Raw genomic sequence first — 11723 nt, forward strand, 5'->3', positions numbered from 1 at the left:
ATCAGCACAATCTTTCTCTCTCCTCTCGCCTTCTCTCTCTAAAATGTTTTTAATATCCCAACATCTCTAAAGAAATTCGGGACAGGACACGTAGCAGGCTCCAGCTGTCTCCACCCAGCTCAAACATCACCTCGCTTGTCCTCCTCCTCCCCCATGCATGAACCCATGCGCTGCGCTTTCAACTCTCTCTCTCTCTCTCTCTCTCTCTCTCACACACACACACACACACACTCACTTCCTCTCCCTATATATACATCCACACATGCACCTCCCAATCCCAACACCAACTCTCTCTCATCTCACTGAAGCACATTGCATCAATAGTGTGCAAGCAAAGATTGCTCCCTATTGCAACAGCTCAAGCTTGCTTGGGCACGGTTGCTGCTAGCTTTGTCACTGCAAGTTCAAATCAGCTTCTCACAGGAAACTACAGAAGGAAGAAGAAGCTTGTTGGTCACTGCAAGAACAATGGAGGTGGTGGTTGATAATGCTGCTGGCATGGCGGCCGGCGACATGGCCGGGCAGTACCGGGGCGTGAGGAAGAGGAAGTGGGGCAAGTGGGTGTCGGAGATCAGGGAGCCCGGCAAGAAGACGCGCATCTGGCTGGGCAGCTTCGAGTCCCCGGAGATGGCCGCGGTGGCGCACGACGTCGCCGCGCTGCGCCTGCGCGGCCGCGAGGCCCGGCTCAACTTCCCGGGCCTCGTCCACCACTTCCGCCGCCCGGCCACCGCCGAGCCCGACGACGTCCGCGCCGCCGCGCTCGAGGCCGCGGCGCAGGTCCGGTTCCGGCCCGACCTCCTCATCATGCAGCCCGCCGCCGGCGACAGCGACAGCTCCTGCGGCAGCACCGGCAGCCCGGACCTGCTGCTCGGCGACGACGTCGCCTGGGACGTCCTGCTCGGAACCGACGAGCTCGCGCCCGAGTCGCCCAAGATGTGGACTGAGCTGGCCGAGGCCATGCTCATGGCCCCACCTGTATGGGAGGGCAATACGGCGGACAATGACGAGTGGGCCCAGGGCAATCTCTGGGACCTACCTGTCTGGCACTGCTGATTCCGGGCCCACCCAGCTGATGCATCTTCACATCCTTTGGTTTTTAGAGGTGTGATGGAAATACTTATTAATCTTGCCAAAACCATAAATAGATTAATGAGGTATTCTAGAGAGCATAATCATGGTTAAGAATTAATGTTCTGATGATCCTTTTCTGAATTTGTTTGTGAACATCTCTGGTCCTGTCAGTGTGAAATTTCTTGGTAGTTAGCGAGGGTCTAGCTAGCCGGCACGTGCGATTCACGTCGGTAAAAAAAAACAATATTTATGATGTGTAATTCTTTCTGTTCTCTCTCATGGATGAGGAGTTCAAATGCAATGCAATGCAATGCAGAATAATACATATGATTGCAAAAGCAATTAGTTTTGCACTGAGATGAACTTGTTGTACTGCAAAAGTATATGAGGAGGCCAAGTACTCCTTTTTTACGTTTCATCCCAACAAACTCGCCTCTTCTATATGTGATTCCATTTACAACAAACTCGCTTGCATGCCCAGCTGAGGCTCTGCAGAAGTCTGTCTTTTGCACTAGCAAGATGCAGGACCTATACAAGTTCAATCCATCAGTCATGCCTGAATGAGTGTTGCTCCAGTGAGCATCGACGCAACAATCTTCAGACATATTTTCACTCACCGGATTAATCTATATTTTTTACTCATAGAGAAATTTTACTCTGATTTGAATAAATAAGGGTTGTTCAACGTGCTAAAATCAATGGTCAAGATTTAAGAGGTACCTAAAAAGGTAACAAATTTGTGGGACCGGTACTTGCAATAATGGCGGGACTGACACCGATATTAATTTAATTTTCACAATCAGATCAATATCCAAAAAAGTTCTGCACAACAAGTACCGTAAGGTACCACACGGTACCTCCCTACCATTGTACCAAGCCTCTCATTCATAAAGAATTTTGTTGATGACAATGGTTTTAACTACTACTGCAGCGAAGCATTTCTTTTTCGCGACGACACCTAAATTTTAACTCAGTGTAACAAGCTACAGTATCAGAAATTCAATTGGTAGAATCAAACAAACAAACAAACAAACATAAACCTAAAGAATGCTGGACGCGTCTTGTGTGGACGTGCGTGTGCATGATAAAACAAAGCAAATGGATTCTCTTGTGTGCATACCAAACGAGGAATCACTGCATATAAAGGACTTCCAATGGTGCCAGAGGAACATGAGCCTGAAGTTTCCCTGATGCTGATCTCTCTAACGACAGTGTCAGATATCCTGGGACCCGTCGCCCGTACGGTCCATTCGGCTGCTTCGTACACGCACCTGCGCCGTGACGTGAAGAGAAGAGGACGACCTGGTCAAGACACACGCGTCCAGGTTCAGCTCACGGAATCAGGCACGGAGATTGCCGTGTCTCCTGGCCCTGAGCATTATTGTACTGCTACTGGAGCAAAGCTCTTAATCATAATGCCTGCATTATCTGGTCATTACTGTTGGACTCATGGGGGACTGAAGCTGGCTTAATTATTATTCGACCATGTTCTGCTATTTGACAGTAATCATGCATGCCGATGGCTATAATATTTCATCGTTCTTGCTGTGCCTCTAGGGAAGAAACCTTGTCAGATTTGATGTTAGTTTTTGCGCTAATAATGCCATCGACACTTGGACAGTAGCACTTCATGTTCTGATTCATGGGTGCAGAAAATATTTTTAGCGACGGTTAATAAGCTATTTCTAGTGGTGCGTACCTATACCTAACTGTCACGGTATAGCTAGCTCTTATGGGGAAAAAAGCTGCAGTGAAAATGATTTCTACCTGTGGTTCTCTTAAGGAATCGCCAATAGAAATGTGATTATACTAGTGGTTGTATTAAGGAGCCACCAGCAAAAATGAGTTCCTACGTACCAGCAGTCAGCATGTTTCTGCTAGCGGTACTCAAGGCAACCCTGAATAGGAACCTTCTCCCCATTTTTTTCCCATGATGAAATCCTCCGAACAATTAATCCTACCCTCCAACATATACAGCCAGTAATCAACTGTCAGTTTTTGCTATTTATTTTTGTCTTCATGGTGCTTTATTAAAATTTTCCATGGTTTTCACATAGATCCATAAAACCACCTAATGATCATTTTGGGTTCTTACATTACTAAAAAAATAATTTACCGCGGCTTTTTTAAAATGCCACCAAGACGGGCAGGAGCTTCAACCATCTCGGTTAATAGTATCAATTAACTAAGGTGGTTATTATTTTATTAACCGAGACGGTTAAAAATCGTATCTAAAAATCGATTAACCGAGGTGGGAACCATTAAAATGATTACCTCGATTAACCGAGGTGATTGTTCTAAACCAAATGCCTCTGTTAATCGATTAACCGAGGCGGGCACCGTATATGATCCATCTCAAAAAATACCGAGGCCCAAAGAGGCTAGAAAGGCCCATTACCAAGGTTCCATATATATACAACAAGTTAGGGTTTGGGACTCATCTCCTTTCTTTTCTAAACCCCTGTCAGCCTCCCTCCCTCTCTCACTCCTCTCCCTCCCTCACTCCTCTCTCATCGAGGCGTGGCGGAGCGGAGCGGTGGTGGTGCGGGTCTGCACAGAGCAGCAGTGTGGCGGCTAGGCGCAGCGGCGCAAAGAGGCGGTGGCGCGGCAGCTGCGCGGAGCGGCAGATCCGCCGGCAGCGTCCTCCACCACCTCCAGTCTGGCGGTCCGGCAAGTTAGCGGTGAGCTGCGGTGGCGGCATGTGGATGGGCTCAATAGGCTTGTCCACGGGTTCTGATTTTTTATTTTTTTAGATGATTAACCGAGGCGGGCATACAACGTCTCGAAAAAGGTCTTATTTTTTGTGACCTTCAATTCGAGGCGTTTGTTATGACCGCCTCGGTAAATCAAAAATGGCCGCCGGCAAAACATTTATATGTAGTAGTGTTATACTTTATTCATGTGTTTTGATCATACAAAAAATACAGAAACATAGATGATCAGTTGCTCACACAAAGCATACCCGACATAGTTAACACAAAAATTACACACATATCAATAATAGTTCACGTTCTTTACGTATTATCAAAATATTCAAATGCATACATTATATTTCACTATCCTTACATAGATTTCAGACATATATAGTTAAAACATCTGAACACACAGCACTCTCTCTCTCTCTCTCTCTCTCTCTCATTCTTTTCAGACATATATAGTTAAAACATCTGAACACACAGCACTCTCTCTCTCTCTCTCATTCTTTTATTGTTGTTACTCTACCCCTTTTAGCGGATTTCTTTGATATTTTGTAAATTTATGAAATTATGTTCATGTTGTTTGGTGTCCTCGCTATAAGAGCAGATATAATAATATGGGTTATAGCCAAGCCAGTCATCATTTTTGCTGCATGGAGGAGAGAAGGAAGGAGATAGAGGATAGCTTGGCTCTCATGCAAGCTACAAGAGCATGAGCTCCTAGGCAGAGCCAGGAGGGTCCAAGTAGGAGTAGATGTGATGGTGAATAGAAAAGAAAATGTAAGTTATAAATTAAATAATATCTTGTAGACAAATAGAATATATTGTTATATAATTTGGTTCTTGTATCTTGGCTATATATAGCCAAAGCACTTGGCTTTATTATTAACCATGCTCTAAGTCCGTGGAAACCGCAGTTTTGGCAGATTGATCTTCATCGGTGGTGGATGAATAATGCGCTGGACAAAAACAACATATATATCGGCTTCTCCCAATAAATTACTAGCGGTTTGCAGATCAAGCTTGAACCCAACAAAATTTATTTGCATGGGCAGTGACCAAGGCCACACGGCCATGTCACACGCAACAAGCTAAGGGATGCATTTAATAAGCATGGGTTCATCTGCATGCTCTACATGCAGAAGCCAGCCTAGGTTGCCCATTTGCTTCTTTTCTTCCCTCTCTGCAAAAGGTCGTTGTATACAACACTGCCATAGAGGATAGAGAACCATCATCCTTCCTAGTGTTTTGGTTGAAAAACTTTGTATTAGATCAGGTCTTTGCTTGGGGTTGGCGGCATGTGGGGATGTCATTTCCCTTCTTCGTACTTTATTTTGCCGTGGGCCCAGAAAAGCACTCGGCAAAATATTTGCCGTGTGCCCGAAATATAGCACACGGCAAACAAGCTCTTTGCCGGCCGTTGTATGCCGTGAGCTGTTTGACGTGTGTTACACTCGGCAAACACTTTGCCGAGTGTAAACCGGCCTTTGCCATGTGCCCCTGGCACACGGCAAACACGCACAGTCCCGTAGTGACCCCTCCACTACCGGAATCCCATAATTCACCGTGTGCCAAGAACTTCGCCGTGTGCAAAACCGTGGGCACACGGCGAAAAACGGAATTACCGTGTGCCCGGAAGAAAACGCACGGTGAATCAGTGGCACATGGTGAAACTAGGCTTTGCCGTGTGCCTCATACAGGCACACGGCAAATCCCTTGACACGTATGCCGTCCGTCCCCAACCGTAACGGCCACGCGACGACCTATGAAGAACACGTGCTCCTTGGTAGCATCCCTATGAAGAACACCCTTCCTCCCGCACCCCGCACTTGTTGATGCGGGGTGTAGAGTAGCACTTAGTTGCCAATGTATATGTAGTGGTAGTTTTGCTGACAGTATGTTGGTGTGGCAGTTATCATGTGGTTTGTTCATGTGTTGGTAATTTGTTGTTGTTAGTTTTTTTTTATGTTTTATGTATCGCCATAATTGTTGTTATTAGTTTCATCTTTATTAAGACAAGCCCCGCAAAGTTCTTGCTCACTTCTTTTTTAAAAAAGAAACTTATCAGTAAGATTTCAGCTTGTGAAATTATAGAACAAACTATTTTGAAACGAAGCACGCGCAAGAATTACCCATTATATTAAAAAGAATATGAGCCTATAGATTGGGCAATACAACAGGGAGAAGACAACTCAACCGCTACAGTTAAGAATATTTGTGGCTTTATTAGTATGTAGGACACCCAACTCAAAAGATCCATCATTGTACGTTAAGATTGTATTGAAATATAGTATTAGGAATGTTCTCCATTGCTTTTTTTTAAAGCCTCATCCTAGGTGCAGTGATACTTTCCATGTTTTGAACTAACTAGAGATTCAGAATAGTCTACCTGTTCCTGTGACTGAGGCCGGAACCAATGAACCTAGATATTCAGAATTCAGAACACATGCATGACATCGACTATTAAACCAACTTATTAAGTCGATGGCATATCCTAGCTTGATAACTAACCAGTATCTGTATTTTGTATTGGAGAAACCAAAGTTGGTGTATCCATTTTACGACTACGAATGCGATAACTAACTTCATCTCACTTCGACACGTATTTGATCAAGCTGATGTCACATTATCAGCAGCATTCGACGGTTAATATAATAAACATACGTCAATCTCGTAACCAGCATGTCCTGTCTGGGATATATGAGATATGATGACCGTCTAGCCGTGTTTTCGCTCAAGACTCGAAGCTCAAAAACAAAAGCAAGATGCAAAGTTTTGTCACCAAAACGAAAGAGTAGTCCCAGCTGACGAGTCATATCTATATAATATAGCATATTTTGATGAAGGCATTTTCGACCATATCAGATGACAGAGACAGCACCAATCGAACAACGTGAGAGAAAAAAAAAGATGGTGTGGGCTTTTTATATTTTTTTGTTTTGCATGATGTTATCGATAGAAATGGGCATCTTTTCTCTGCCTTTAGTTTTTACTGAAGATGCCTACAGTAGCTGGCAAGCAACAACAAGATGCGCCCAAGCTGCTATGAGAGGGGGACACAGCACAAGGATAGGATACTCATATCCTGCTGCTCATCTCCACAACCAAAACACACACTCAGGACGCGGTCGTTCAAGCAGCACGAGACACCAACACATGGCGGGCGGACATCGAATCTGATTAAAAAATTAATCGCCCTCCTACATCCCACACTTGATATTAAACAAGAGCAGGCGATCCCCTTCAGAAGATCGTTTGTTCAGATTCATCTGTAGCCTGACGATCGACATTGTCATCGCATTTTAGTAAGTAGTAGTTGTTGGAGTACAGACTGGAAGAGCGAAAGTGAGTTCGAAAGTTCACGGCCACCTGAAGAAAGCACCCAAAAGGCTCACCAGAACGGTGTTTTCGTCCGGATAGCAGGGCGGCTAACCTTCTCCTGCTATTTACCTCGCCGTCACGCCGTGCGACAGCCAACCACATTTTGTTTAACTGCTTGGCATTTGAAAGTTGAGATCCTGTAATCTGGGATGACATTCCATGCTCATTTGATGGTGACGTGTGTGTGTATTCGATCTTGTGGTGGACATCGCACTGTGGTCGACAGCCGTAGGATGTACCATGACTCAGAAACGTTGATTTGTCCCGATTTCCCAACCGGAACCGCCAACCCGAGACTAAAGATCTGGACCTTAATTAGTCCCGGGTCAGCCAACTGCACGATACAGAAAAAGAAGGGGTGAATTTTTTTTTATTTTATTTTTTGCTTGACCATTAATCTGGCCCAGTAACTGCACGATATTATTGGCACAGCTTCTGTTTCTGTTTTTTACTGACGATGAGATTGACAGCAGGCAGTATAGGTTTAGTTGAGGAGAAGCAACAAAATGTTGGGATTTGCCGCACAAATTCTCATCCGACCACCGGTCGATAAAAAAAATTCTTCAGGAAGCAGATAGGAAACTGAATGGCTTTGTAATCGGCCCAAGCTAAGGGGCAATGGGACATTGAGCAAATCTGCCTCCCAACATTTGTCACCCTCCTGAGCATGCAGGGAGCCAAAAGGACAGCAGCTAGATCTACAGCTCTCCTTGTGCGACACCAACACATGCTGGGCATCGAATCTGATTAAACAACTAATCGCACTCCTGCCCTGATTAAACAAGAGAGCAACGATCACCTTTCGGAGATCGTTTGTTCGGATTCGCTCGCTCGTTCTCGCAAGTCTGACGATCGGTAGTAGCTGTTGGAGTACAGACTGGCACACTGAAAGTGAGTAGAACAAAAGTTTGTGAGCACCTGAAAAAAAAAGAAGCAGATGAAGGTTGTTCTGATGGTGCGACGACCAACCGTACCATTCCTGTAATCTGGATGCATGACAGTTCGTGCTCGTTCTGATGGTGACATGCCTGCAAATGGTGGATGTTGGTGTGCACTGTGGTCGGCAGCCCAGAAGCATGCTTCGTACCATGGCCGGTTTGGCTGTTGGGTGTATAGTTCCGGACGGAGCTTGTACGGGGTTTGATTTGGGTCAGCTTTTTGGGGCCATCAATTCAACCACAGTTCGCCGTGCAGCCATGAGCCACCCTTTGATTTTGGCCATGAATGCATGTCCCGTTGTATGTTACTAGTATCAACGAAACAAGTTAGTTTTGGCTTCACACTGAAAAATTGAGACCATGAACATTTTTTTTCAGGAATTTTGAACGAATTTAATTTTTGTTAAGAGAAGATAAAGTAGTACAACAATTCATCGAAATGACCTAGACTGAAATCTATTATTCAAAATCACGAGCTGAAACTTGCAATTATGTTCATCTATAATTTGACTCATAATTTGACACAATCAGGCAAAGGTAGCCGAACAGGTGGAGAACACAGAGTGTCACTCTAACCTGAGCCAATGATATTTTCTGGAAAAAAAAGACAAATGATTATCCTCAACGCTCACGAAATCTGAAAATTCAAAGCATGCATACTAAATGAAGCAAAAGAAATCATCCAAAGTCAAAGGACTAGGATATAGTGCGACCAGTCGCGCATACGGAGAGCGCGCGACCTCTTCATCTTCTTTCTACCTTGCTACCTGCCCCACGTAGGTATGTCTTTTTAGCATCAATATTATGTGTAAAAAATAAATATTTTATCTTCTTTGTACTATCTCCATTTTGAAAACCGATTGTATCATTGTGTTCTACTCAATGAGACGAACAGAATTAGAACCCACTTGCATATATTTTGAAGATATTTGGCACGAGTGGCAAGTTGCTATTTGTTATACATATAAGTTGCCACAAAACGAAAGGTTTCGTACACATAAGTCGCTACACATAAGATTAAAGGTACAACAAAAAATATTTTATTTGTTGTCATAAAAGTAAAGTTGTCACAAAATAAAAGTTGTCATAAACATGAGTTGCTATACATATAAGATGTAAGTTACTACAAACAAAATCTATCATACACTCATACATAGAGGTTGACACAAAACAAAAGTTGATTTATACATAAGTTGTCACCATAGTAAGGCAATATACACATAAGTTGCTATGGAAAGAAAGAAAGTCATAATATAAATTGCTACTAGTGCAAAATATCATCAAAACATATGCAAGTGGGATCCAGTTTTGTAGATCTCGTTGTAATAAATACAATGATGTGATCGGAATTGAAAACGGATAATTCAGAGGAAAGTTATAATATTTTTAATAGGTGAAATCTGAAATAAAAAAGAGCATGGCCGTGGGAGCCCAGTAACATCGGGGGCTGCAGCAGGCCGCACGGGTCGCGTAATTGGTCCCTAGCGCGACCTGTCGCGTGTCAGCTTTTTTCAAAGTCAACCTATGGAAACAGAAGCCTTGCAAATTGCAAAGCCATTGAGCCTTCGCTTCACAAAAAAAAAACATTGAGCCTATTGAGCCGTTGCAGTTGCAGGTGGGCCTTGACGCCCAGAAGTTCGTATTGGGCTCCACTTGCATAATCATTTCAGCTAAAACTTAATTCAGCTTGTTAATTACCTTGATATGACAAAAAAAAAGAGCACTTGAGATATGAAGGAATTATGAATACTCCAACTAAAAACTTCCGGTTCCCAAAGAAAGACAAAGTCTGAACACAACCAAAGTCAATACATAAAATTTTCATGTAATCCCAAAAGTCTTTAAATATTTTTCATCATTGTCTAATCACTTACCACAATTAAACTAAGATTCATATATATTAATTTGGTTTCTGATTTTCTTTATAAATTACACAGTATAACTCAAGCACTCACAACGTATACACACTCGCTCTATGAACGTACGTACGCAAATCCTCAAAATTAAAGAAGTCACCACAAGCGACTCGCTATTAACGGAAACGTCGCCTAGACGCCTACCACTGAAATCACAACACCGTTAAATTCTAGAATATTCGCTCCCACGAAGAGTCAAAATCAGGACCTGAGAGTTTACCATGGCTCTTGTAATCACTGTGCTACCGTTACATCTCTATGTGCCGGAGGGCGATATGGTGTTAGGGTGGCTGGTCGATTTGGTTTTGCCGAGTTGGAGTGATAGAGATGATGGTGGGTCGGCAGTGAGCTGCCACCGCTAGAGCGAGCTTTGAGATGATTTTATACCTTGAGGTGATGGTTCTAAACCAAATATTTTTGGTAGTTGGGCCGGCCCGTTTAATTGTATAGTTGCTGCGGCTAAATAAGTTTGTGTGGATGCATGCAGAAAAGACAAAAAAGATGATATCACCCATATGCAAACAATTCTGAAACTAAAAAAAAGGTATAAGTAATAAATTGAGAATCCAGATTAAATTTAAATTGCACCATTATCTTTTATTAACAAAATTTTCAAAACAAACCACACTTGACTATATTGGCACGATATTTTTTTAAAATATTTTTATAGAGTAAAATGCGTTGGAGGTCCATCAACTTGTAAGAGTATGTCACTTAGATCCACAAACTCTGAAAGTGCATTTTTGGGTCCATAAACTTATTTAGTCATTCACCGTTGGTCCATAACGGTCCACGTGTGCTTCTAACGCTGACATGGCATGCTGACTTGGCTCCTCAAAGCACCTCCTGGCTGAGGCATTTCATCGAGTGACACCAGCGCCACCACCTTTGCCATTTTCTTGCTAGTGGCCTGCACGACCTACGCGGCGGCATCCATGGGCGAGGCACGATGGTTGCGGCGGCATTTCCGTGCTCAGCGCACCTTGCCACGACGGTGATGCCACGAGGCACGCACGAGTAGGAGGCAGAACATCAGCGGCCCTCCTCGCCGAGACGGCTCGTGCTCACCTGTGCCGGCCTTTTTCACAGCGGCGACGTCGGTGGTGCGCAGCGGGCACTGCCCTGTCCAACACCGGCGGCGGTCTTGAGCTCGGAGAGGTGGAGCGTGCGGACCTCAAGGAGCCGTGGGCGGGACGGGTGGGAAAGCTCGGGAGGAGGAGGAGGGGCAGCTAGCCACCATCGGCGAGGTCGCCGGCCGGCAGTTGTGGCGGACGCGGCACCGTCGGTAGAGGTTCTGTGGGAGTAGTTCCGCGTGGAGGCAGTCGAGGACCTCACGGCAGAGCATGGCGTTCACGCGGAGGCAGTGTGAGGAATGTTGAGTACTCTATCCTGCTTGTGATGAGTGAATTGTCAACCGTGCGGTGTGATCGTGCGCTTGGTCTTTGGATTGCAGGTACACGGGCGTCGAGTGTCGACGGGGAGCTGCCGTGGAGGTGCTGTGGCCGATGGACCGTGCAGTGGACGGCGGTGAAGGGCAGCTGGGACCGGAGCTCGGACCGGGCGGCAGCTGTGGCGTCCACTCCTGGATCGAGGGCGCAAGCGGCGACGGAAGGCGGGTTTCTTGGTTTGCGCCACATAACCAAGGAGGCGGACGACGGTTGAAGACACCAAGTCGTGGAGGCACGGGCGTCGGTCTCGGGACTGACGGAGGCGACGGGCGT

The 11723-nt window shown here is 45.0% G+C and overlaps 1 protein-coding gene across 1 annotated transcript; it reads left to right on the top strand.

The window, feature by feature from the left end:
• The first annotated feature begins 253 nt into the window (after window positions 1-253).
• Window positions 254-1350, top strand: LOC120646176 (ethylene-responsive transcription factor ERF039-like). Its single transcript, XM_039922867.1, has one exon. It carries the CDS (start codon window positions 469-471, stop codon window positions 1051-1053), a length of 585 nt encoding a protein of 194 aa, XP_039778801.1. The 5' UTR covers window positions 254-468; the 3' UTR covers window positions 1054-1350.
• Window positions 1351-11723: the final 10373 nt, after the last annotated feature.

This window comes from Panicum virgatum, chromosome 8K, assembly GCF_016808335.1.
Source record: "Panicum virgatum strain AP13 chromosome 8K, P.virgatum_v5, whole genome shotgun sequence".
NCBI classification, from domain to species: Eukaryota; Viridiplantae; Streptophyta; class Magnoliopsida; order Poales; family Poaceae; genus Panicum; species Panicum virgatum.

What these genes read in the sequence shown, in the direction of transcription:
- LOC120646176 (XM_039922867.1), top strand. Translation starts at nt 469, where the DNA reads ATGGAGGTGGTGGTTGATAATGCTGCTGGCATGGCGGCCGGCGACATG.